General features: G+C 44.4%; 1 protein-coding gene across 1 annotated transcript; it reads right to left on the bottom strand.

Annotated features, from left to right (window-relative positions):
* Nucleotides 1–1292: 1292 nt before the first annotated feature.
* Nucleotides 1293–27079, bottom strand: LOC127668123 (60S ribosomal protein L7a-like). The gene is given in 6 exon segments (XM_052161553.1): nucleotides 1293–1909; nucleotides 1912–2123; nucleotides 13120–13270; nucleotides 19091–19138; nucleotides 26761–26973; nucleotides 27037–27079. Coding segments are annotated over 6 exon segments (1284 nt in total).
* Nucleotides 27080–27476: the final 397 nt, after the last annotated feature.

Here is a 27476-nt window from a genome sequence, read left to right as displayed (position 1 = left end):
TAAAATGTCCTCAACCTCATTGGGCTAACTGGTTTTCTACTACTGGGTATTAGGCAACTACAGTTGTTTCCAATGGAAAATTTTGAGTTTTTTATTAATTTATCATTCCAATTGTTTTCTTAGGATAAATTGCTAGACAAATATTCATTTGGTTGAAATACACATGGAATTCAAAAGTAAAGTTTCTTTGCTAGCAAATCTGAGAGCTGGCCTGTAAGATGGCTCTAGAGGCAAGCCAAGGCTTCTGCTGCCTCATCTGACGACCTGTGATCTCCAGCATACGTGTGGTGGAATGAGAGAACTCACTCTTGCAACTTGTCTCCTGACCGCCGTTACAAGCACACTGGGGCGTGCCTGCGTGTGCACACATGCGCACATAAATAAACAAATATAAACAAATAAATAATGTCATTACATATTTTCTTAAATGAAGCTTTGGTAAGTGTGATATTCTCTCAGGAAGCCTTCTGTCAATATTTCCTCCCCTTGCATGACCTCCCAGCTCAACCCACCCCATCTGCAGGGTCCTTAGATGGTAGAATGGTAGTTGTTTGACTAAGTCATTGGGTGGCTCATTTTACAGCAATGGATCTGTGAAGTGGGAACTGTTTTCCCTGCACTGACGTTTACACCCTCAGCCTGGATACTATGACCCTCCTTGCCAGACTCCACAGAATGTGCTGTTCAGAGACTGCAGATCAATCCAGCACAAGAGATAAGGGGTCTCTTGCCCTGTGATGCTTGGGCCAGATACTCTTCGAGTCAAACCTTTCCTTGGTATCAACTGTTTCTTAACAAACTGATAAACTTATGTTAAGGAATCACACACAGGTCTTTATCCTAAGCAGATGAATGCTCTTAGATAATATTTGTCAAGTACAGATAAAAATTAGGTGCTGGAGTTAAGTTCCTCAGAGCTGCCTGCAAGTTAGGCTGTAAATTCCAGGGACTCAGCTTCCGTGGGTCATTACTCATCCTGGGCTGGGCTTTTTAGTAATTCAACTGTTTTGAGGTCACTTATGCGGCATATATCATATGTATGTATCATATATATCATATATATGTATGAAATTAATATAAATGCTTATTAATATATTAATATATATGAATCATATAATAAATACATATGAAAATAAAGTGTAACTACATTTCTTTCTTCCCTCCTTTTCTCGCCCACCAATCCTTCCTGTGTACCTTGTTTTGTTTTCTCTCAAATTCATAGCCTCAATTTCTTTTTTTTTTTGGAAGATAATTTTGTAATTATATTCATGTACAGAAAACGTAGTGTATATTTAACCCAGGTTAGCAGCGAGTTCTTTAGCCTTTGTCTTTTCCAGCTTGGTAATGTGAGCCACAGACTTAGGACCCAGGACGTTGCCTCCCCAGTGGCGGTGGATCTTGTCATATCTGTCCTTAGAATTGGTCCTAACAGCTTCTACCAGCTTAGCCGAAGGACCTTTGTCTCTGTTAACCTGTGTGAAGGCAACAGTGGTGCATGTCTTCCTGTGGACCAGGCGTCCCAGCCTGGTCTTTCCCTTGGTGATACAGTAGGGCGCCCCCATCTTTCGACAGTGGGCAGGCAGGAAAACCACCAGCTTGATGGGGTCTACGTCATAGGCAATCACCACCAACGGAGCCTTCTTGTTCTCCAACAAGGTGGCGACTGTGTTGACTCCTGCTCGAAGGACAGGTGGTCTCTTAGTTGGGACGTCCCCTTTGCCAGTGGCTTTCTTCTCAGCACGGGCCAGCAGCCTTTGCTTCCTCTCCTGCTTTGTCTCTGGCCTGTACTTGTGGGGAAGCTTAAGCAGCTGAGTAGCTGTTTGCCTGTCCAGGGCCTGGGTGAACTGGTTAATGGCAGGAGGGACTTTGAGCTGCTTATAGAGGATGTCTCTTTGCCACTGCAGCCTGTGTAGCCGGGCCATTTGACGAAGCATGTTAGGTCTCTTTTGAGCTGGATGTCCTGCCCGATGTGGAAGTTCTTGGCCCTTTTCTCAAACAAAGGATTGATCACCTTCTTGGCCTCCTGTTTCTTGACGACAGCGGGGGGGGGGGGGGGGGGGGGGCAGGGGGGCTGGGGCCACCTTCTTCCCCTTGACCTTTTTTCCTTTGGGCTTCTTGCTCTTCTGGTAGAGAGAGGTCGATTTCTTAAATTGTTTAAAATTTGGTTATGCAATACCAGTGGTCATCCCTGAAATTGTACACATACAAGTAACATACAGGGTGAGCAGGTTGTATTTATATATGTCTGAGTATGCGTATGTGTATGTAACAACAATTAGTTATACTTTTTAACTAAGCCCTTACTTACACTTCTATAACTAATATCCAACTAGACTTAGGTGGAACTGTTTCTTTTATCACTGGTCCCTTATGAAGGGCATGTAGAGGTCTGTTCACAATTCCCCAGGGAAAGTCACACAAATCTCGTGTTGTTGCTGTCTGGATGATCAAGAAGATATGAAATCAGAGGTCAGGACACCTGGTGCCGTACATGAGCAGTGTTCTGAGGGTGGATGGTAAAGGCCCAGGGAGAACTGGCTGCTTAGTTGCGACTGAGAATTAGAGCACACGGCCTTCCCATTGTTGGCCTTGTAAAATAATCTCACCCCTCCTATTTCCCCTGTTCTGAATGTAAATGAATTGACAAGCACTTTAACCAAAAGTCTTTGGCAAAAATAATTAATTCCTCGTGAATTTTAAGACTAAGCAAAGAAGGAGCACCTTGCTTACTGAGACAACTAGGGTTTAGAGTCTGCAGCCACTGTGTGTGTAAGGAGCCTGACTCCCTGGAGGTGGCTATGCTGTGAGGTTACCTCTGCAGGCAGGGAGAGGTTCCAGACAGGTGCAAGAGTCAGCAGCCCCAGTTGGGTCTCACCCCTGTCACTGTCTGTCATCAACTATGGGACTTAGAAGTGATGGTAACACCAGCTGATTCCAGAGCTGTCTGGTTGCTGAGTTGCTTCTGGGTACTGGGTCTTATGTAACAGGTGGACAAGACTTTGTCCTGCCCACATTTGAGCCAAAGAAGTACTGAGCATTACGGCTAGTCACCATCATCAACCTGATTGGATGAACAGACGTCCAGGGATGGTGAAAGGCTCTAGTGTGCTTCTGGGGGGGGGGGTTCATTTTGGGAGAGAATTGACACATCCCATAGTCACTGAGAAGAGCAACCTGCCTTGCATGTGGGCAGCACCTTCCAACAGGCAGCCTGAAGGAGAACGAAGCTACTGCGTGAGTGCCGGCAAGCCCCTTTCTTCTGTGACTGCTGCCCCCTTAGCCTGTGCCAGAACCCATCTATGTCAGCCTCTCCATGTGGATTTGATGCGAGCCGTTCTCCAGGGAGTTCCCAGCCTTAAGCAAGGATTATGACTGCTGCATCCAAGTTCTTGGATTGGGCCGCTACTTGGACTATTCACTATCATGTAAGCCAATCCAATGAACGACCTCCCCCCCCCCCCCTTGTATCATGGTTGTGCTCCATTGCTTCCACTTCGCTATGGAATCTAACGCCATAGACGTGATAGCACCAATGTTTATGCTCAAACAGCAATCTGTGATGGGAGGGGCAGCGTGGGTTGATCCAAAGCACCATTTGTGATACGTAGGCAAATGGCAGCTTATAAAGGTGAAGGGGGGAAACCGTATGTTATAATGGGGTGTTTAATTTTAAATGGACATATTGATAAGGTGAGCCAGAGGGGGCTTTAGTTTGCTCAACTTCAATACTTCAGGCTGGGCCTCAGGTGGAGGAATTGGTCATACACATGTAAGGGGATGGATCTTGGAGGCTTGCTTTAGAAATGCAATCTGATGGAGTTTAGCAAGGCGGAGGGAATCGGGGAGAAAGGAGAGTCCAGGCCTGAGTAGGCTAGTGTTCCTTTAGAGCTTTGATGTTTTCTGACTCTAGTTCTTTGTTCTATTCCCGAAACACTCGTGATCTGCAGCCTCTATTCTCTTCTGTGCTAGTCTTATTGGTTTGCTAATTTCACGCTTGTTTTGTTCCGCTAGTTTATTGATTTCTGGTTCTGCATTAAAATATAATTCCTTCTTGAGTTGTTTGTCTTACTTTTTCCCCAGGTTCCTGATATAGGAGGAGCTTAAAATTTTTATTCAGTATTTTCTTTCCCCCCCTTAAAGTATGTATTCAATTTTACAAACTTCAGCACTGTTTTAGAGTGTCTCACAACTTGGTACTTCAAGTGTCAGTCTGTATTTTCTTTTAAACTTCCTCTTTGATCCATGGGATACGTAGAAGAACGCTGTTTAGTTTTCAAGTGCTCAGAAGTTATTCGGTTATCTTCATGTGATAGTTTACAGTTTGACTCCACTGTGGTTGGGGGAATACATTATGTATAGATTTTATTAGTTTAACTTTGTTAAAGTCTTTGCGGCCTATCCTACGGTTTAACTTACAGTGTGCTTCATGAACACTAAAAATGCGAATTTTGTGTTTTTGAGTTAGACACTCTACAAATGTCTATTCAATCCTGTTTGTTGATTGGTCATATTATTAAGTTGCATTTTTTTCCAGTTAGATTGAAAACATCATTGTTGAAATGATGCTGTTGAAGACTTCGGATACATTATGAATCCGTCCAATTACTTTTCCATTATGTTGGCTTTTGCTACTTTGCTTTTTGGTGTATACACAATAATCCCACCAGGATTCACTCAGCATGCCTTACATTATTGGATAGAGTTGCATGTTCCTATTATACAACAACACATTTTGAATTGCATATAAATTGTAGAATGATTAAATATAGCTAGTTAAGAAATGCAAAAACACATGCAATGACCTTTCTTTCTCCCCCCACTCCTCTGTGTGTTTCTGTGTACAATCATAACACTTGGCTTTTTTTTTTTTCCTTTCTGAGTCAGAGTCTTACTGTGTAGGTCAGGTTGGTCTTGAATTAAAATCCCGCTGCCTCAACCTTGAGAAGGCTGGTATTATAGATCTGTGAAGCCACACCTGTTCTTGTCTTTGCAGTTTTAAAGAATTAACTATAGTCACTGTGCTGTCTCGAGCACTCCCCTTGAACTGTGATTGTAAGTCCTTTGACCAGTCCTTCCAAAAGGCTCCTCTTCTCACTGTAGTTATGCACTTGGTCCTAGCCAAGAGACTGAGAGCGATTATCACTGTAACTTCTGATAAGTAGCATTTGACTCTCTACCTCCATGAGATAAGCCTTTAAGAGTCCATATACTAAGAAAATTATGTGACAGTCTTGTGCCTGGCCTGTTTCATTTAACATGACGGACATTTTTGTTCATTCATATTGTTACAAATAATAGAATTCCATTCGTTGTTCAATGAAGGAGTCACATTTCACTTTGTACACACGCATTTTCCTCCATTTGTTTGCTGATAGTCAACTCAGGGTGATCAGTGTTTTGGTTATTATAAATACTGTTATAGATGTGATCACAGGTCTGGAAGGAAGCCACATGGCTGGATGGGGCGAGGTGGTTGGGTCAACTTAGATGAGCCAGTTGAAAGTCTGCCCAGCTAAGGCCTAGAGCTTTGAAATAATAGAACGTCTCTGTGAGCTATGTATGGAAAGGCTGTTTTAAAAACCATTGCCTGCATTGATTAAAATATACAGAACTTAAAAAAATAAATAAATACTGTTACAATGAAGAGAAACCACAGATACAAATATTAAGAAAACCACCCTCAATGTTAGTCACATTTGGAAAATTTGCCATGACAACTTGAACATTCCTATGTCAAGTATTCCTTTACAAAGCTAATTTAATAGCTGTATTATCTTTTAACTTCCACATATTATTAAAATATTTTGAATTTGACTGTGCACTTTAGGTTTTTTGTTTGTTTGCTTTTTTTGAGATAGAGTCTCACCATATAGCTCTATGTGTCCTAGAACTCACTATGTAGAACAAACTGGCCTTAAACCCACAGCGATCTGTCTGCCTCTGCCTCCAAAGTGCTGGCCCTAAAGGTATGTGTCACCATGCTTTGCATACCTGTAGTTTTAGGCTTTCAGATGTTTTTGTATACTTGTTACCATTATTTTCCTCTGGTTTAAAGGATTCTCTTCAGCAATGATGGTAAAATACACCAGGTTTTCTTTGTCTAGAGAAGTCTTTAGCGTTTCTTCATCTCTGAAAGGAAGAGTTTTCTAGGCACATTATTCTTTTTTTTTCTTAAAGATTTATTTATTTAATTTATATGAGTACACTGCCACTGTCTTCAATCACACCAGAAGAGGGCATCTGATTCTATTACAGATGGTTATGAGCCACCATGTGGTTGCTGGGAATTGAACTCAGGACCTCTGGAAGAGCAGTTAGTGCTCTTAGTCATTGAGCCATCTCTCCAACGCCCTAGGCACATTATTGTTAGTTGGAAATTTTATTATTTTTTCCTTACCTTGTCTATGTATCATCCCATTGTCTCCTGGTTTTTAATTTTTCTGCTGAGGATTTTACATTGGAGTTCCTCGTTTTCTTGCTGTCTTGATGTGTGTGTGTGTGTGTGTGTGTTGTTTTGTTTTATTTTGAGATAGGGTCTTAGTAACTGGCCACAACTCCTTCTGTAAACTGTGTAGACTGATGCAGACTGAAATGGCTTCAGACCCCCAAAGACCTCTGCCTCTACCTCCCGAGAGCTGAGATCAAAGGTATGCACCACCATGCCCCACCCGCTTGCTGCTTTCAAGATCTCTTCTTTATCTTGTCCTCTGAGTTTTCTACTGTAACATATGAGGAGATGACCTTATTTCATTTGACTCTAAGTAGGTACCTTTGACAGGTCACTACCTAGATGGTTCTACATTCTACCACGTTTGGGAAATTCAATATTATTTTCTTAAACAATATGCTTTCTATTCCTGTATCTTCCTCATCTGCCTCTTGGATGACAATGGCTGATACTCTGCTCTGCTCGGCAATGACTTCTGAACAGGGCTGGACACACGGCTCACAGTTCGCTTCCACTGACACCAAGAAGCTTGAAGTGAACTTCTGAATGGTCTGTGTCAAAACTTCTGATTGGGTCTCTTGATCCGCAAGACTATTTGGAAAAATCAAAAGTCTATTCCCGCCGTGGACTATACTGAAATGGTGATTATGAAAGTTTTGTCTTCCTTGTGTGCCTTTTAAGACATCTCGGTGGTGGACAGCTCCGTTATTCAGCTGGACTATAGATTTTTTGTTTGTTTGCTTGTTTACTTATTTGTTTGTTTGTTTTGTTGGTGCTTTGGTCAGAGTAGGACAGTTGTCTAAAAGTTCCTTGTCTTGAGTAAAGTTTGATTAAGTCTCCCTGGTACTTCTAACTTTTTTTTTCTGCTCCCATTCATTTTTGCAGACATACAAGGTTTATAAAAACTCAAGAGATGCGAGTCCCTGTACCTCATCGTTCTTCAGCTCCTAAGGTCCTTTCTCGGTCATCTTTCTTTTCTTTCCCTTTAAATCTCTCAGAGATAATTTCACAGAGAGCACCCAGGGTTTTCAGTTGCGTCCCACTGGCAGAGCCCCCAAAGGATGACTGTTAGAAAACTGGTTCCCTAGAGTATTGCACTGAGCCTTGGTGACAGTCATTATGGTGTGACTGTTTTACAAAATCTGCTCAGCTGCTCTTCCATGGGACAATGTGTAGACATTCTCATGGAAGAGCACTGCCTTTGATGTACCCTGGGTCCCTAAAGGGTTGCAAATCATGTCTATTTGAAAGAGAGAGGGGGGGGGACGGAGGGAGGGAGAGAGAGAGAGAGAGAGAGAGAGAGAGAGAGAGAGAGAGAGAGAGAGAGAGAGAGAATGAATTCCCATGAGCATTGACCAGAATTTCAAAGCTTCACTTCCAACTTCTAATCCCAGTCTTTCATACTGTTTGAAACTCTTAAGTATGAAGCAGGTGAAAGATCTTTGAATAAGCTAGTCAGAGGGTGTGCCTGCTGTGTCCTTAGGGAAGCAAATTTCTAGGCCCCCCCCGTTTCTCTACCTCAAACTTGAAAAAGATGTGGATGGATCAAATCTGGGCTTCTGATCTTTAGCCATGAATGCAGCCCTCGTTGGTGTTTTCTCTGGCAGTGCCGCCTACGTCTGTATTTACTGAGTACCTTTCTCTCCAATATGACTCATTTTCAAGAGGAAACCTTGTGTTGCTGTGGGATGTGTGCCCCCTGGCAGGAAGGCAGCAGTAACAGTTTGGGGCACACAAGGCCAGCGAAATGTTGGGTTCTCTGAAGTCTAAACCCCAGCCTGAGAAATATGGGCATCAGAGCTTGTGAGTAAAAGCACCATCTATACCCTAACATGTGTTGTGAGGAAGGTATTCTTCTGGCAGTGGTCCGCTTAGGGGGAAAGTCTAAACACAGATGCCCTCTGATTAACACGGCTTGGTGGCATGTCACCCTTCCTGGACAGGAGACAGGAAACCTGTTGTTGGTTCATCTGAAAGTTTCCAACCACGCCCTTCCCTTCCTCATCCCAGTTCTGAGGTACTCGGTTAAGAAAAAGTGCCTCCTTAGTCCCAAACACTCGGAGCAGAGATTTAGTATCTTTATGTTGCCTTTAACCCCCCCCCCCCCTTCCGCCCCTTTCCCCTGTGACAAAATGTTGTTCATCAACACAATTCCTCTTGGAGCTTGGGTGAATTGAAATTCATCTCCTCTTGAGAGCAGTTGTGAGGAAAATGTCATGACCCACCCCCCTTGTGAACAGTATAGAACTCTTGGGGTTCAGCGCAGTGGGAGATCAGCTACATGACACCGTATGCCAGTGCCCTACAGTGTGGCAGCTCCTGGAGGTGATCGTGAAGATACACCTGAATCTGTGACTTCAGACGGATGCTAGAGAGAGAGGGCCAGAGGGCAATTAGCATAACCTGGTTGGGAATGAGGCTGTGGTCCCTTTCAGCTGACGGACCACCTTCTGTCTAGAAGATCACCTCCATGGTCTTGGAATGCTCTGATCTTAAGAAGGTAAGACTTCTACCTTTTCTTTTCTTTTCTTTTCTTTTCTTTTCTTTTCTTTTCTTTTCTTTTCTTTTCTTTTCTTTTCTTTTCTTTCCTTTCCTTTCCTTTCCTTTCCTTTTCTCTTTTCTTTTCTTTTCTTTTCTTTTCTTTTCTTTCTTTCTTTCTTTCTTTCTTTCTTTCTTTTTTTTTTTTTTTTGGTTTTTTGGATTTGGTTTTTTTTTTTTTCGAGGTAGGTTTTCTCTGTGTGGCCCTGGCTGTCCTGGAACTCACTCTGTAGACCAGGCTGGCCTCAAACTCAGAAATTCACCTGCCTCTGCCTCCCAGAGTGCTGGGATTACAGGCGTGCGCCACCACCGCCCGGCGACTTCTACCTTTTCTATTCACCGAACACCCAGTCTTTTCCTTTTTATCCTTCCTCTCTTCTTCCCTCCCTCTTTCCCTCCCTCCTTTCTTGCATCCTCCCTCCCTTTTCTCCCCTCCTTCTCTTCCTTCCTCTCTTCTTCCCTCTCTTCCTTCTTTCCTTCTTCCTTCATCCTTCCTTCCCTCTCTCTTTCCCTCCCTCCCTGTTTCCCTCCCTCCTTCGTTCCTCCCTCCCTCCATTTCTATTTACTCATTTGTTGTGTGTGTGTGTGTGTGTGTGTGTGTGTGTGTGTGTTGAGCAGGAATGGAGAGCGTACATGGAGGTGAGAGGACAACCTGCAGTTGTCAGATTTCTCCTTCCACCATGTGGATCTCGGGGATCGGAAGCTTGTCATCAGGCTTGCCAACTTACAAAACAATTGCAGATAACTTCTCAGTTAGGGATAGCAGACCAGCCCCATTTCCCCTCCTCAGTGTTGGGACCCTGCCTGGCTGGGACCTGTGCAGGCCCTGTGCATGCTGCCACAGTCTCCGTGAGTTCATCTGTGCATCAGTCCTGTTTTGTCCAGAAGACAGTTTCCATGGAGTCAGCCATCGCTTCTGGCTGCTACATTCTTTCAGAATCTCTTCTTCTCCACACATCCATCCCAGGGATGTAGCAGATGCTTCACTAATAGCTGGATAAATATATCCTGCAGTTTTCCTTATTGAACTCTAAATTCCATTGGGCAAGGATTATTTCAATTATTGGGTTGTCAACTCTTACTGCAATATTGTGCACACACGTGTAATCAGTAACTATCAATTGAACTGATTTAGTCCTGGGAGATGCCTTATGCTTCTCAGGGCAGTCTTTGGGATATCATGTTTTAGGAACAGGGGTTAGAGTGGGACATTTATACTGAATCAACCTTTTTGGGAACCTGTTGGGTGTATTTCACCTCTTCCACCATCCGTTTCCCATGTGAAAGACAGGGGCAGCCGAGCCCGATAATTTAACTTCTTGCAGAACCATTGAGAGGATTAAGTCGAAGGTCTATGCGGTTTAATAAATATTATTATTATTGGCATCGTGTCTAACTTCTGTTTTTCATGTGGACAACTGTACCCTTAGGACTTGGTTAGATTTTTGTTTTGTTTTCCTTTTGTTTCTCTGTGTAGCCTTGGCTGGAGCTGGCTATTTCTCTGTAGACCAGACTGGCTTCGAACTCACAGAGATCTGCCTGCCTCTGCTTCCCGAGTGCTGGAGTTAAAGGTGTGTGCCACGACTGCCCAGCCTATTTTGTTTTTTTTTAACCCACAATTGACCAGTAGAGAGAGACTTTGGAGAACTCAGTTTTGAATAGGTTATCTTCATCAAAGCCCTTCCTCAATGTTCAGGGATCTTTGCAGAGGAGGAGACAGAAAGATTATAAGAACCAGAGGTGGTGGATAGATAACTCTAAGGAACCAGTGTCTTCCAGAGACAACAGGACTGAGGCGCATGTGAAAGTGACTGGCAGCACAGGGTCTGCATAGGTTACTTACCAGCCAGGGTCCTGGCACTAAGAAATGGAAGTTGACATGGTCTCCTATCTCTAACCAAGAAGCTATCTGTGATTGACACCTACCAGCAAAGGGAAACTCAGTTGGAATCTCATTATATAAACTACAAAGCCTCATGTCCTGGAGTGGCTGACCAACACAAGATGAACTCAATGGTATTTTTGTATACTTTCTCACTCATTTCGCTTTGTTTGGGTATTTTTTTTATTTGTCTTATGATCTTTTTTCTTGTTTATTTTGACTTCCATTTTTATGGGATTGTTTTCGTGTGCCTCTGTTTTATTTTTGTTATTTATTTTACAGAGAGAAAGAGAGACAAAGAGTACCAAGTTGGATGGGTAGAGAGGTTGGGGAGGGATCTTGGAGAAATTGGGGGAGGGAAGCCATGATCAAAATCTATTGCATAAAAATACATTTTTCAGTAAACTATATATTTATTTTTCATTTTTGTTTCCGAGTCTCAGTGTGTCTCTCACACTGCCCTCTACCTTCTGTTCCTCTCGTTTTAGCCTCCTGAGTGCTGGAATCAGAGGCATGAGCCATCACGCCTGTCTTGGCTGGCTTTTAAGTGGAAAAGATGAGTTGGTGCAATATTACTTACCAGGATCTGGAGAGGGCCTGGGCTCTCTGTGCTTCCAGGGCTGGGGAAGTGGCGGTGTTCCTAAAGCCCACATAAATGTGCTCAGTGTGTCCTGTGAGACCCCATGGTTTGTGGGAGTTGATGTTGGTGGGGCACTCATGGTACATGCAGATTGGCAAGTGTGGTAGGCTACACGTGACTGTAAGAAAGCAACAAACAGATCACTAAATGATGCCTTACGTACAAACCTTCCCATGCCTAGGGGTCTCCATGTTGTTGCTAAGTCTCCACCATTTTTGCATCTTCCCTGGGTTAACGCGCATTCACAAGAAAGCTCTGAGGCCAAATTCAAAAGCTCTCTACTCGGATTTGGAATGAGATCATTAATTGTATTGCCCCGGGCTAGTTACTTAACCTTTGTGTGCCTCCTTGTCCTCTCTTAAGCAGAGATAACAGCACTCATTACTGCTATGTGAATCAATTTGTGTAAGAGCCCATACCAACCCCTGGTGCCCAGTTGTAGCCTGGTCCATTGTAGCTACTGCAGTAGTTACTTTCACATCACTGTGGCCCAGCCAACTGGAAGGAGGGAAGAGTGACTTTGATTCCTGTTTCCAGAGGGTCATCATTGTGCGGAATGTGCAGTGGAGTTCATGTCAGTGAGGACATTTGGCAAAGGCTGTTCATACAATAGCGGATTAGGAAACAGATCAAAGTCAGATCCGGGGCAGTAACCTTCAGTGGCCTGTCCTAAGAGACCCCTTTCTGCCAGCTAGCAGAACCGCCTCCTGAAAGTTCCACACTCCCCCACACTCCCAATAAAGGGAACAACAGGAACTGGCAGTGTGATAGGGTGGGAAATGCAGCTGCAAACCACAACATACAGCAGCTTTGGATAACCCAGGTTGGTCTAACTTTTTTGCAGATGTGCTGTGCGCCACGTTCTGGTTTCCCTCTCTCTTCACCCTGCTCTCCTGTCCCAGCACTTGTCTGGGCCTGCTGTGACAGTGCCAGGGAAGATGACCTCAGCTTGGAAGTGCTTCCTGAGGACGGCTGGCTTCTATTTATATCCGCAGCACAGGGCTTGCGTGGAGGGTGCCAGCATTACAGATCTGCTGTGTCATCTGCCGGACGGTCAGCAGCGTCTGACTTCATCCTCCTGCTGTTACCATAAAGGGTCCCAGAATGCTAGAACATTAGAGCCGACATCTCAATGGAGAAAACCGCTTTAATATAACTGAGAACAGTCATCAAACATTACAAAGGGCCAACATTTGTTACCCTTCAGTGTGTTCAAAACCTTCCTACAAACTTTCTTCCCCAGCTCCTTTGCCCCTCTGTTTTATTTACAAAAAGAGTTATAAGGCACGAGGTATGTTTTTTTTTATTTGATCCAAAAAAAAAAAACCCAAAAAAACCCACAAAAAACCCAAAACAACAACAACAACAACAACAACAACAAAACAAAAACCAGAAAACAAATGAACAGAAAACCTCATTTAGGGTCAGTGAGATGGTTCAGCACAGAACAGAGGGCGCTTTCTGTGGAGGCTTGATCCCTGGAACTCACACAGAAGAAGAAAACTGTCCCCTGGCAGTTGTCCCCTGACTGCCACACACATGCTGTGGCACATTCACACTCAGTGCTTCCAGCTAGAGCAATACATCATTTAGAAGCAGAGTTGGCCATACTCGTCCACGGACTTAACCAATTGCAGATCAGAAACATTCCAGAGAAACATTGTGTCTGTGCTGAGAGCATCGGCAACAATGTTTCTCTTGTCACTATCAGTCCGATGAGGACCACTACACAAGGTGATGTTCTGTGAGGCACCATACACGACTTAAGGGGATTTAAGCCATGCAAAAAGATTTGGGCAGCATGTAAAAAAAATACTATACTATTTTCTTTTAAAATTTTACATCTTTGTGTATGTGTGTATTGTGTATTCACTATACATTTTGTGTGTGTATGTGTCCACATGTGTGTGCACAGCTGTGTGGAGGCCAGAGGCTGCTGTCAGGCTGACTTTCTCAATTGCTTTCTACTTTTAAATGTACAGTATTCTCGTATGCGTGTACAGTATGTATACAGTGTATTTTGGTTATATCAATCCTCTATTAGTCCCTCAGCTTCTCTCAACCTCAACTCTCCCAAGTTTGAGTCCCTTTTTTAAAAAACCCACCAAGTCCCATTTCTGCTGCCTATATACTCCTGAGTATGGTGGAGTCAACTAATAGGGCGTGTCTGAACTACCTGGGGCTGTACCCTTAAAGATAAATTACTCTTATCCCAGAAGCCTTCAACTGTCAAGAGCTCCTCAGCTAGGGGTGGGACTGAGGATCCTCTCCCCATCCACTGTGGACTATTGACTGGACTGATCTTGGGCAGCAGGTCTTCTGCAGGCTCCCATGATGCACCTGTCCTGTCAAGTCCTGAAGATGCTGTTTCTCTCCAGTCCTTCCTGAGCCTTGGCTCTCACAGTCTTCTGCCTTCCCTTTTGCAATGATCCCTGAGCTTGAGTGAGAGGGTCTCCACCTCATTTATTTATTTTTGAGACAGGTGCTCACTCCAAGTCTGTAGCTCACTAATTTGTCTGTGCTAGCTAGTCAGTGAGCTCTCAGGAGTCACCTGTCTCTCTCACCACATCCCGCCTCCCCCTCACCTTCAGCGCTGGGATAACAGAAGTGTGTTGCACCTAGCTTTTCTGTGAGTCCTCAAAACCCCAAATCAGGGACTCATCATTTCACCAATGGAGCCAGCCCTCCAGCCGCCTATGCCATTTTCTATATTGGAAGAAAGGTGGAGTGGATCCTAAGACAGATTTCCTATTGATACCCAGGGCCTGCTGTATACGACCTTTATCACGATGGCGCTCTGGTGGAGTCATCCTGAGCTGAGGGCTCTTCCTAGGGTGCACAGGGAAGTCAAAGCAGCTTCTCTAGAAGCACAATTTACCTCTTTCTGGGGAGACAAAGAGCTGGAGGCTCCCAGTGAGGAAATGGGAGAGTCAGGATCGGAATCAAGGTTGTCTGAGTTTGTTCTCCTGTCTGTCTCTGCCTTGGGAAATGGAGGGCTCCTTGCTTCCCACTGCTTAGGAAAGGCATTGCAGGGTCCTCAATGTGGGCCCTGGAGGCTTGGGAAGCCCTCACTCTCCCTTACACCCCTTTTTTTCCTCCTCACACTGTTCCTTAGCTATGTCAGGTCTCTGGCTCCTTGCTCTCTGGGTTTACTTCTGGCTTCACACGTTCACACCATAAGCCTAGAATGTTCCTCCCTTTTTTTTTCAACTCATTGTCTGTCTGATCTGTTTGGTGTGAGCTTACATGTCATTGCTCAAGCGGGCGGAATATACAGTATGATTGACGATCAGGTCTGCACATAGTGGTATGTGTTTGAAATCTTAGTGCAGATGGGGTGTGGGGGAGACAGGCAGATTCCTGGGGCTTACTGACTGACAAGGCTAACCTACCAGTGAGCTCCAGGCCAGTGAAATAATTTGTCTAAAAAAAGTAGAAGTTTCCTACACACACACACACACACACACACACACACAGACACATACACACACACACACACACAGCCCTGCCGTGTTCTCTGTCCCATTCAGTCACTTCTGGCATATCACTCATGAAAACGAGGCCCTTCAAGGCTAATGACTGACTCATTGCATATCCAAGTTCTCCATGCTGCTGTATGCCCGTGACACATGATGTGGGAAGAGATCTGACGGACTCACCTTGATAAAACATGATACTGATTCAGGCCTGGTTTACAGCAAGTACTGGATAAACACCTAGGATTGTGGCTGCAGCTCAGTGGTAAAGAGCTGTCTAGTAAGTGCAAGGGCCTGTGGTTGATCCCTAGCGCTAGAAAAGCAAAAACAAAAATCCCAAATCCCGACAAGAATAGACAAGTACACCCTTTTGACAGGCTTGGGAAAGCATTATTACACCCCGACCCCACACCCCATCACTGAAGAAATCTATCTACCCTCAGGAATGTCAAGTAGTTTCAGAAGTGTCAGAAACAACATTTAAAGTCAGAGTCTCTGATACTCTTTCCACCGTCTTTATAAAGATACCCTGAGCATCTTCTTGGCTACTCAAGTGTGTATAAGTTTTTCTTGGTATAGGGTGTTTGATACTAAGAAAAACTTATACATACACATAAATAGCCTCACCATAATGGAATGCTGCAGAAGTCTGTCTTAACTTGCCTCTAAGCTACGAGCCCCTCTCTGAAAGCGAGCAGAGGCACCGATTCCTTATCCATCCACACACATCCAAGCAAACACAGACATTCTTTATCCTCTTCTGACACCACAAAAATGGCGGCACGATGCACATGCTGGCTTTCCCTCCTGTACTATGAGTTCTAGCAAGCCATCTCCACATCTCTCATCCCTCCCCCCCCCCCATTTCCAGAGGCAGAGTGCCCTTATTTACTCTTAGGGCTGAAGAATATGTTGTCATACACATTTCTACAACTTCTTAAATCATTCTCCAGTGACAGACCTTAGAGTTGCTCCCATTTTTTTTAAATCATCACCCATCATGAGTAACAGTGCCTTTGTCAACTCAGACTCCATCTTTGGCAACATTAACCACATCTGGAGGACAAGATTCTAGATGCAGGGGCTAGGGCTATGGTATGGTCAGGAAAGAGAAGCAAAAGGACCCATGTTTAATGCCCAGAACTCAAATTTAAAAATCTGGTTGTGATGAACTTGTAATTCTAGTGCTGGAGAGAGTGAATGCCCGGGCCTTGCTGGGCAGTCAGCTGAGCCTGTTTGGCTAGTTCTTGGCCAATGAGAGACCCTGTCACAAAATTGAAGCCGGACAACACCCACTTGAGGTAGATCTCTGGCCTTCATATGAACACACACACACACACACACACACACACACACACACACACACACGCTGTGGCATTGCTGCTATTAAGGGAATGCTACAAAAGTTTAAAGCTTATCTTTTCAGAAGCATGTGTAAGGACTTGGAGCTCACACACTAAATTTTTTAAGCTCCGCAGTGACCATGATAGATAGACGGTGACGATATCGGTTCACATGTATGGAAGGCTTGTGGTAGAAAGTCTCTTTTCTCTATGGAGAATCAGCTACATTATCTCCCAGTAGTCTGGCCTCTATCCTGCTGTTGAGACTTTTCCTGGAGGAGATTATTTCTATTCACCTCAGATAGATAAGGTAGTGACAGGTGGAGGAAACAGTTCTCTCCAGGTCTAGCATCATGAACCACAGAGTTTATTGGGGTTTCTCACAGAAGTGTGAATGAGGGTTACTTACAGGAGGATGGGTGATTCAGGAGCTGCATTGCCCAAAGTCCACTCTGAGATGGGTGACAGATTAATCTTTGGAGTCCTTGGGACAATCTGGGGACAGTACATGAGGGGGAGTCTCCTCTCTCAAATCAGTTGACTGTCTTTTGTAGTTTAGGGGAAGGGCCCAAATATCCTGTAAGCTTTACGAGTGTCCATAAACTTTTATGTTCCCTGAACTCTTCAAGTTTCTTGAGCCTCTCTCCTTTACTTCAAGAAGGAACGTTCCTAACAGTACCCAACTCTTTCACAATTTTGTTCCTAGCCTTTACAAGCAAGTAGCATGCATGATATCATAGAGATTTTGAATTCCAACACCAGGGGTCAAGTACATCTCACATCTGGGCTTTGCACAATCCGGAGCATGCGATTCTCAAAGAACATGCTGTAAATGCATGTTCAAAAAGCAGATGTTAGAAGCAAAAATTGGGAGTGGGGATGGGAAGGGAGAGACATATGCTATGGGTCAGGCAGTATGTTACTGTACACATGTGTATGTCAACCCAAGTAACCACATGCATTGGATACTCTGGTGGCATTGGGGATTGAACCCAGGGACTTGGGCATCACAGGCAAGGGTTCTGCCACCTAGCTGTACTCTTAGCCCCACGGGATCTTTTTTTGGGCAGGTGTAGGGTTCATCTGTTCTTTTCCCATCCTCCCTGTCACCATCTGTTGTGGGAGTCTGCAGTAGAACAGTTAAGTGCAAGTCAGGAGTTCAAATCCTGACTGTATTGTTGATTATCTGGGGGACTGTAGGCAATTGGTTTGGTATCTCTAAGCCCGAATTTCCTCACCTGTAAACCATGGACAATGATTGTATTTCTCTGTATGGCATATGAATGTTTGCATGAGATGAATCTATATATTATACTATACAGGGCTTGCAGTATACACTTGGATAAAAATGTAGCGTCTAGTATCTAAGCGTATCTTAGAGGGGCTGAACATTCCTGTTGGTGTTCTCCACAGCATGCTTGAGGGGTGAGGCTGAGGGTCTTCTGACCCACGTAACTTTATCTTGCCCCCTCCCCCACTGATCTAACCTGAAAATTCTCGCACTTCCTGTAAGAGGCACGCGGACAGGAAGGCCAGGTCTCATGGTACAGATGCCAGCTGTATCTCTAAGGCTTTCCCAGCTCTTGGCTTCAGAACATTTAGTCTAATAACTTGGCTTGATGACCTCAAATTTTTCTGTGAGAGTATATTTCGAAGGCTTCTTTTCCAGCTGAGTTATCACGGAGACCATCCTCAGGCAGGGAAAATTCATTCTTTTGTTCTCTAGTGTCCCTGATGCACACTTTAAGAAGGTGGAGAAAGAGACATCACAGCTGAGTTCCTTCATTCTGTCGTTAGTCACTGCTAAGGGCCTTGGCCATCCCGTGGGGGTGCGTTTAGTATATAGCTGGGATGTTTCTGCTGGTTGCCTGACGGGATGGGAGGATGGGTAGGTCTGCACTGCGTCTCTGCCATTCCCCAGAGTGTTCTGAGGAAGGAGCATGAGCTGGCAGGCTGCTTGCCTTCATTCACAAGTGACAAAAGGGAGACGCTGGTGTAGTGGCTATTCCTGGTTGTCAACCTGACTATATCTGGAATGAACTACAATCTAGAATTGGAAGGCTCACCTATGATCCTAATCTGGAGGCTCAGAGATACAAGTTTCTGACCTGGATCTTGGCATGGAGATCTTAAAGCATAGTGGCTATGTATTCCAGAAGGTTAAGACTAAGGAGATCTCCGAGTTCAAGATCATCTGGAATTAAAGGCATGGAGGCACATGCCTTTAATCTGGGCCACACCCTCTGTTGGAGACCTACAGCCTTTAATCTGGGCTACACCCTCTGCTGGAGATATATATAAGGATATTGGAAGAAGGAAGACTTACTCTTCCTTGCCTGCTTGCCTCGTGGGACTTAGCAACTGCTAGATCCTTGGACTTCCATTCACAGCTGCTGCTGACCATTGTTGGGGAGTTGGACTATAGACTGTAAGTCATCAACAAATTCCCTAACTATATAAAGACTACCCATACGTTCTGTGACTCTAGAGAACCCAAACTAATACACTGGGAAAAAATGGAGAGACCCCCTTGCTCCCTGGCAGTGTTCTTTGAGGGGTAGGTTTCCTTGGCCTACCCAGCACCAGCAGCAACAAGATTGTGACTGAGCCCTGTCTATGGGGCTCACCTGGCTCTGGAGAGCCTGCTTCTTTGGCCTCCTTGCTGGTCTCATCCTATGCGAAGCAATGTAACCTGGTGGTGAGATGCCCTGGGTTTGGAGTCTGAGTCAACCAGTTTTGAGTCTTGACCCTATCCAATATTACCTGTGGGACTTAGGCGATGTGACTTTATCTCCTGGAACCTCTGCTCATCTGCAAGGGGAAGATAACAGAATCCACTTAGGAAGTTTGTGTGCCGGGTCGAAGTGAGATAATAAACCGATGATGGAGACAGATGACTGTCACCCGACGGCGCCGGTTATTCAAGCTGTCTGGTATGACGGTTTTTAGCTGACTCAGACACTGATGAGAACATAAACCAGGTGTTCAAGAATGACAAAAGTCACAACATAGAAGAAACTAAAAGCAGGTTCCCAAGCCCTGTTCTTACAGCCCTGCCTGGAGGTGGGTCTGGAGTTAACTATTTGTTATCCAGAAACTCACAGATGCTCCAGTCTCACTCCTCTGTTACCATGGTGCTTCGGGGCACAGGATCCGTTTCCATGTGTTCCATCAGTCCCTGCAATGGAGGCCGAAGCTGTTACTTTCTTGCATCAACTGAAATAAAAATGTTACAGGGACTTCTTGGCCCCTGTGTCTTACAATTCCAAACATCAAAGAACAGAGTCTCCCTTAACACCAAGTCTGTAGCAACCGCCATCACCATCTCTGCTCCTACCAAGCTCCTGACCAGTGAGTGAGGTCTGTGAAGCTGGTGAGCAGCACTCACTTGGTGAGTGCTGGCTGCACAAATCTCAGTTTTGCTGAGTCCTTGCTCCAGGGATCTTCGGATATCGCTGGACCACTTTCATCTGTTTCAATGGTTTTCTTTTCCTTTCTTTTCTTTTCTTTTCCTTTCTCTTCTCTTCTCTTCTCTTCTCTTCTCTTTCTTTCTTTCTTTCTTTCTTTCTTTCTTTCTTTCTTTCTTTCTTTCTTTCTTTCTTTCTTTCTTTCTTTCTTTCTTTCTTTCTTTCTTTCTTTCTTTCTTTCTTTCTTTCTTTTTTGAATTTGGTTTTTTTGAGACAGGGTTTCTCTGCATAGCCCTGGCTGTCCTGGAATTCACTCTATAGACCAGGCTGGCCTCAAAGTCAGAGATCCACCTGCCTCTGCCTCCCAGAGTGCTGGGATTACAGGTGTGTGCTACCACCACCCTGCCTAATGGTTTTCAAAGAACATTTTAGTATCGAAATAATTACAGATGCGTAGAGAGTTGCAAAGGTCATTCAGAGAGAACCATGAGACTTTTATCTGCTTCCCCAGTGACTTTATTTTTGCATAGCTACTGTACAGCAGTGAAAGCAGGAAACAAACGTGGCTGTAGCCTGGCGTGATAGGTTTGTATAACACCACGTTTGAGATCTGAAGCGATTCCATCACTCAGTGATCTCCCTCTTACTGGCCTTTTATTGTTATGTTCAACCCTCTGTCTCTGCCATTTCTACCCTTGTTAGTCAGTTTGCCTTCTAACCTGGTATACTAGTTAGGGTGAAGGGGTGTCATCAGCCACAAGTTATTATTTACAGAGAACAAGGGTGCGTGGGGGACATTTGATCTCCTAATTAAATGTCTAATTTGGATCATGGGGAATGGAAGGGTGTGTGGCTAAGGGGTCAGGTAGGGTGTGAGGCTCCCAGTCAGGACCTCCAGATGTCTGAGGGCTAAGGGCCTGCCAAGAGCTGCCTGGGAGATGTTTCCTTTCATCTGTGGGAGCTTGCCCTGCTAGCTATATCTAGTATGTGTCCTCAGCACCCGATCACAGTCTGCTCACTTCCACTGTCCGGGAGCACCATCCTTTTGCTCCCCTGCCTTCCACTGTGTCACACCATTGATCGAAATCATCAGAGGCACATCATTTCTAGGCATTTCTTCTAGGCTTTCTACATATTTCCATCTTTGCTTTCCTCCCTCAGCTGGCCCAATGGCCTTCAGCACGGATCCAGTCTGTACTTGGCTTGCACAAGGAGGCCATTGTTCCAACAACACCTCTTAGGTAAGCCTACTAAACTGAGCTGACTTCCTAGAAGGGTCTGGGAATGCTCGCTTGCTTTTTGGTTTAATTCTTTCATATTTAAATGATAACTCTTCAGACAGGTGTGACACATTTGGAGTTGTTCTCGGAGACTCTGAAATCACTGCTTTCTGTTGGGTCTTTCCTTTTCTATGTCCCCCCTCCCCCACTTCCTCTGTTGTCTTGTTAATTTTTTTAATGACCTGCTCTCTTGGTGTGGCTTTCCAAGGGGAATGGCCTGAGACAGCAGGTGTCCATGATGACTGTGTCTGTGTAGGCACTGGGTGGCTAGAATCCTTGGAGTGTCTAGTGACAGCCTTGGAAGCCACGTTCCTTGTGGAAGTATTTCTAGTTTCCAAATCAGAAATGATTGGCAGTTCCTCCAGCACTCCAAGTTCTCCCATTTGCTCTCGCTTCACTCTACCGCATGTGACCAGGCACTGACTCTGCCATGCTATTCTGTAATGCCTGTGGCAGAGACCCAGGGAAAGACTTACAAAAATAAAACTGGTGTGATCCCAGGTGGGTCACTGCCCTTCTCTGGTCATGCTTAATTTCTGTATTTTTTAAAATGAAAGACTACACAGTAATGATTTTTTTTAAATTTCTTTTGCCTACCCCCCTAGGGAAAGATGGGGCCTTGTGAGCACCCATCCCCTTCCATGTGGGGATCTCAGAGGGACCAATAGCGTACAGGTCTTTTGAAGGTAACAATCACAGCTTCTATGAGTTCACGAACAGGCAAATCTTTATGATTCCTTTCAACTGAAGATTACTTCAAAGCACATAGGAAACTCTCCCCCTTCTAGACTGCTGTTTGGAAGCAGGCCAGGCCCTCCCTAGCTTCTAGCGTGCCCCAAGAGAGCTGTGGAGCAAGCTGTGGGGATTCTGCTGATCTTCAGTCTGGAATGCCACAGGCTCTGGGACAAACCACTCAAATCATGCATGCACATGCACTCTACGTGTGTTGCAAACACACAACCCTTGTTTGTTCCGATGGAAAAGACGGTTCTACATAGGGAGAGGTGATGATGCAGGAAGTGAGAGAAGACCTCGCCCACCAGCAAGTGGGAACCAGTGAGTATGATCTGTGTGAATGGCTGTGACCGCATGTGAGAGTGTTGGGTGTGTCTGTTTGTTTTTCCTGCTTTCTAGTCTCCCTTCTACCCAAATGTCAATTTAACCTCATGCTGTCTCTTCCCCTGCTCTCTCTTTCTAGCTCTTTCCCGTTTGTCATTATTTATTATTATAACATTTATAATATATTATAAGCACAACCTCACTGCTTTGGTGCAAGAAATCTTCCATTAAAATAAGGCACAGAGGAACCTTAGGAAGATAAATTCATTTGCATCTGATTTCCTGAAAAAAAAAAAGAGGAAAAAAAGAAAAGACATGCTGTCCCTCCAACAGCATCCCACAGTCTTTCTAAAATAAAGCTTTTTTTTTCTTAATTATTCCTGAATGGACATCTTGGTCTGTTGCATATGCATATGAAAGTGTTGATACTAATTAAGGAAAAAGAAAAACACAAGTAATTAGGAAGAATATTAAAGTCTTTTTAGGTTTGTCTAAAGACTCAGAATTAAAAAAAAAACCTTCACAAGTGATTTTATTTAGAGATTAAAATAAGCTGTTGGAAGGACTGTATTACATCATGGTCCACGTCTTATAGAGGAGAAACTGAGGCTCAGAGAGATTAAGTTATGCTGGGCTTCTTTAGAGTTTACGGTTATTATAATTAAGGTTTTGGTTGGCCCTGAGGATAAAACCTGGGGCCTCATACAGCCAACATAATTGCTTCAGTACGCCCCCAGCCTAGCCTAATTTGTACATTTTAAATGTGATGCTCTGTCTGTGCACAGGATTATTTCTTCTTGTTGTTGTGTTATTTATTTATTTATTATTTTTAATTGACATTTTTTCATACAATATATTCTAATTGCTGTTTCACACACCCCCATTTTCTCCCAGATCCTCCCCAGCTCTCCACCTCTCCAACTCCACACCATCTTTCTTGCTCTCTTTGGAAAACAAACAGGAAAACACACACACACACACACACACACAGAGGACAATGTACAACTCATAAAACTACAAATCACAAACCATAATATACAAGCAAAAGATCAATATATTAAATAATGCCCAAACAGAGCAATGTTAAATGAAACAGTAATCTTCCAAATTACCATGGAGTGCATTTTTGTATTGGCTGTCTGCCGCTGGCCATGGGGCCTCCCCTAAGTGAAGTTTATGCACTCAGTGACACTCCATTGGAGAGCACTAATTTTTCTTCTATAAGCGGTTGTCACTTGGATCTAGCTTCTGGGTTAGGGGTGGGAGCTCATGTCCACTTTCTCCTCTTAGTGCTGGGACTCCATATGGCTGAGACCTCTGCAGGTCCTGTGCATGGTGCCACACGGTCTCTGCAAGTTCACCTGTGTGTCAGTCTTGTGTCTGGAAGGCACTGTTTCTTTGGTGTTAGCCATCTTCTTTGGCTCTTTCAATTCTTAATATTTATGATACCAGGGACAATCTATAGGTTCAAGTCTATAGCTCTCTGTTGGATAAAAGAAATGTCATCTCCCACATAGATGATCCTGGTTAGAGTCACAGCTCTCAAAAAGACAAGAATGTGGGAGAGGGACTTCTGGGTAAGCCGAGAGGAATAAGGGTGGGATGTGAACTAGAAAGAAGAGGGGGTTATGGTATCCAGAATCTGCCTTTATGCTTATATTATATAGTCAGGGGATACGTTCAGTGAAAGCTATAAAAGTTAAGCTGCATTTCACCTGATGAAAAGCTATTGTTTCTATCACTTGGAAGTGATGTCTGTAATTCTGTGGGTAGGGGTCTCAGTCCTCCTGTGCCCTTGGCTAGGACGTCTGGCTGTGATGTTAGTCATGCTGTGCTTGGTGCGTGTGTACAGGTCAGAGGACAACCTTGGGTCCAGTTCTCACCTTCCCTTGTGTTTGAGACGGGTTGCTTACAACTGCCTGATATGGCTACATATTCCAGTCTTGCTATCTTATGAGCTTCCAGAGTCTCTCTTCTCGGCTGCTCATGTGCCTGCAGGGGTACTGAGAACATAGCACCTGGCTTTCCATGGTTCTAAGGCTCTGGCCTGAGGTTCAGGTACTTGCAAGGGCTTTAGTCACCGAGCTAAGTCCTCAGCATCGTTTATCTCTCAGTGGGTGTAATGGCCGTTTACCTGCACAGCCCAGTCCTGACAGAGCCCAATGCCCCCGTCCAAAGTCACCAGAGAAGGGTGTTTGGAGGAATAATGTCTTCCTGCATGTGATCCCTTGAGCCAGCCTGACAGGTAAAGGTCACTGGTGCAGTGAGGGAGTTCCATCTGTTGATAACGCAAATTCTTCAGCCATCCACTCCAAAACTGAGATGCATATTTAATAAGCTGACTCTCTGCAACAAAGCAATTTAATTCACAGATAATTATGCAGATCCATTTCGATCTCAGGGTGCCAGCTTCAGTCACAGTGTCCTCAATCTGGCATATTGAAAACCCCTACAGCTGTCTCCAGCACTGACATTCCCAGAGATAGGATTATTAGTTTGGAAATGTCAGGGATCCGGAGTCATGTGAAAACATTGTCTTTTCACTGGGTTGTCAGTTAAGATTCAGAGTGCCCAGTTAAAATTGAATTCCATAGAAACAATGAAAAAATGTTTTAATGTATGTCCCAAATATCTCATTGAACACACCCTTGCCAGTCATTTCATAAATGCTAAAACTTAATTGGTTAACATGTATTTTTATTTACCAAATCTGGCAATAGTACTTTCCTTAGAGAATTATGATTTCTAATTGGTCATAGATCTTGGCTGAATCTTTTGCTATGGGATAAAAACCCTTTATGATATATGTTCCCACTCTTGTATGTATGACTAGACTTCATCAATGAAGTCCAGTTTATACTGGCCTCCATTTTTGGCCATTATGCAAAGCAGCTGTGCTTATCCGTTAGGGCATGCGGTTTCTGAAAGGTTGATTGGCTGGGGTTGAACACGTGAGTTAAGTTGGGCCAATCAGATTGGTTTCCGAAGATTGAGCTTTAACCACAAAACACCTGTTAATTTTTGCAAATGTTTGAAATTGAAGAGATTGCTGTCAAGATACCCGTCTTATCTCCCCCACAAAGATAAGAATGAACATAAGAGAAAGAGGTGGAGGAAGAAGAGAAAAAAGAAGAGAAACAAGGGGGCTGATTGTTTTTTTTATAGTTTTGGCTTGAAGTTGAAGGATTGCCTCTGGTAATGGCTTTCTTGCAGGCAGAGTCTAAGACTGGGCAGGGGCTCACCTGGCAAGTGAGTGCATGGGAGACTTAGCTCAATTAATTTCATAGTGGACTCAGCCTTGAGATAACTCCCTAACCTATTAATCCATGATTTCTGTAGTCACACCAATGGACCGATCCATTCCCCAGGACAGAGCCTTCACCATACCATAATGCTATCACAGGATCTCATATTGGGGTGGGTTTCAGTGGAGCCCTGCAGGAGATAAACGATACCGGGACTGTACTCTGTCCCTTTTTCTGAGCTTGCCTGAGTGGGTTTTGTGACTTGAAACTAAAGGAAGCATATCTGAGAAAAGTGCTAAGTGGAGACGACACTTTCAGACACATAAGGGAATTATTTCCTGGAATAACAGTACCCTTCTCTCCACACCCACCCACATCCTATCTATCCCTTACTCAAGACCAGATTAACTCCTATCATCTCCATCTCTGTGAAGCTCCAGTTAGTGATTCAAGGCATTTAAAAATAGTCTCATTTTCATTACATTACAAAGGAGTTGTTTTTCAACTGAAATTAGAATCCGTAGAATTCTACCAGGAGACCAGGGCTTCCTCGGAGACTGCACAGGAGACCCCCCATCTTCAAAAATATCAGTCTTTCCTCACAGCTCCAGTTGGCAGCCCATTCTTTTTCGACTGGAGGATCCTTCCAGGCTGCTTCCCATAGACAGCAGGACGGAGAGCATGGCCTCTGCTGCAGCAATCAGCCGTCTGTTGGATTTCCTCGTCTCCATTTTGTGCTAAGGTCACTCACAATGCAATCTTGGTACTGCTGCCTGCTTTGTTCTGAGTTGCATCTGAGCAGAGAGAACCTTAACAAATGCGTCTTAGGGCTCAGATGTTGCCTGTAGACTCAGGCAGGGTTTTGAACGCGTGGTGGTTACCTGTAGACTCAGGGTTTGAATGCGTGGTGGCCAGCTGGTGGTGTTGTTTGGGCAGGTTTTTTTTTTTTTTCCTTTTTTTCTTTCTTTTTTTTTTATTTGATATATTTTTTTATTTACATTTTAAATGATTTCTCCTTTTCTGGCTTCCCACTCCCCGAAAGTCCCATAAGCCCTCTTCCCTCCCCCTGTTCCCCCATTCACCCCTTCCCACTTCCCCGTTCTGGTATTTCCCTATACTGCTACACTGAGTTTTTCCAGAACCAGGGGCCACTCCTCCATTCTTCTTGGACATCATTTGATGTGTGGATTATGTTTTGGGTATTCCAATTTTCTAGGCTAAAATCCACGTATTAGTGAGTGCATACCATGATTGATCTTTTGAGACTGGGTTACCTCACTTAGTATGATGTTCTCCAGCTCCATCCATTTGTCTAAGAATTTCATGAATTCATTGTTTCTAATGGCTGAATAGTACTCCATTGTGTAGATATACCACATTTTTTTGTATCCATTCCTCTGTTGAGGGACACCCGGGTTCTTTTTTTACTGCGTGGGGGTTACCTGCAGACTCGGGGTTTGGATGCGTGGTGGCCAGCTGGTGGTGCTGTCCGGTAGTTTGTGGCACCTTTGGGAGGTGGGGCTCCACAGGAGGAACTGGGTCTGCTGCCCTGTGTCTTGAGGTCAAAGCCTGGCTCACTTCTCGTCTCTTTTCTGCTTTCCACCCACCGAGACACCGAGAGTCAGCTTCTGCCACCACGGTCTGAGCAACTCCAGCTAAAGCAATAATGACGATATCATTTTAGAACATAGAAACGACATCACTTATTGAGCACTTACTGTCTACCAGATACGAAATGGGCTCTTCATGAAGACTGAACATTGCCGGGAAGACATGTTGTATTTACCATTATTCCTTAAGGATGAGGTAATCAAACCACAGACTGGACAATGAACTTGTTCCAGCCGTGTATTAGGAAGCGGTGGAGTAAGGATCTATACCTTGAAGGGTATATTTCGGGTAAAGCTTTCATGAGGAGAGTATGGCTTCAGCCAGGTGATAATGGAGGAGCAGGGACAAAGGCATGCTGGGAAACAGTGGGTCTTGCAGGTGAAGGGGAGTGGGATGTGCGGGGAAGGGTCTAGGTAACTCGAGGATTTGGCTGGGACCAGGCCGAGGTGTCCATTTACCTGCTGAGGCCATTGTTTGGGCTTACGGTGACTGGAAGGTATACTGTTAAGCACAGGCATGCCATGATCATACGCACGTGAGGGAACAG

Source organism: Apodemus sylvaticus, chromosome 17, assembly GCF_947179515.1.
Source record: "Apodemus sylvaticus chromosome 17, mApoSyl1.1, whole genome shotgun sequence".
NCBI lineage: Eukaryota > Metazoa > Chordata > Mammalia > Rodentia > Muridae > Apodemus > Apodemus sylvaticus.
This window is presented reverse-complemented; position numbering and strand designations above follow the sequence as displayed.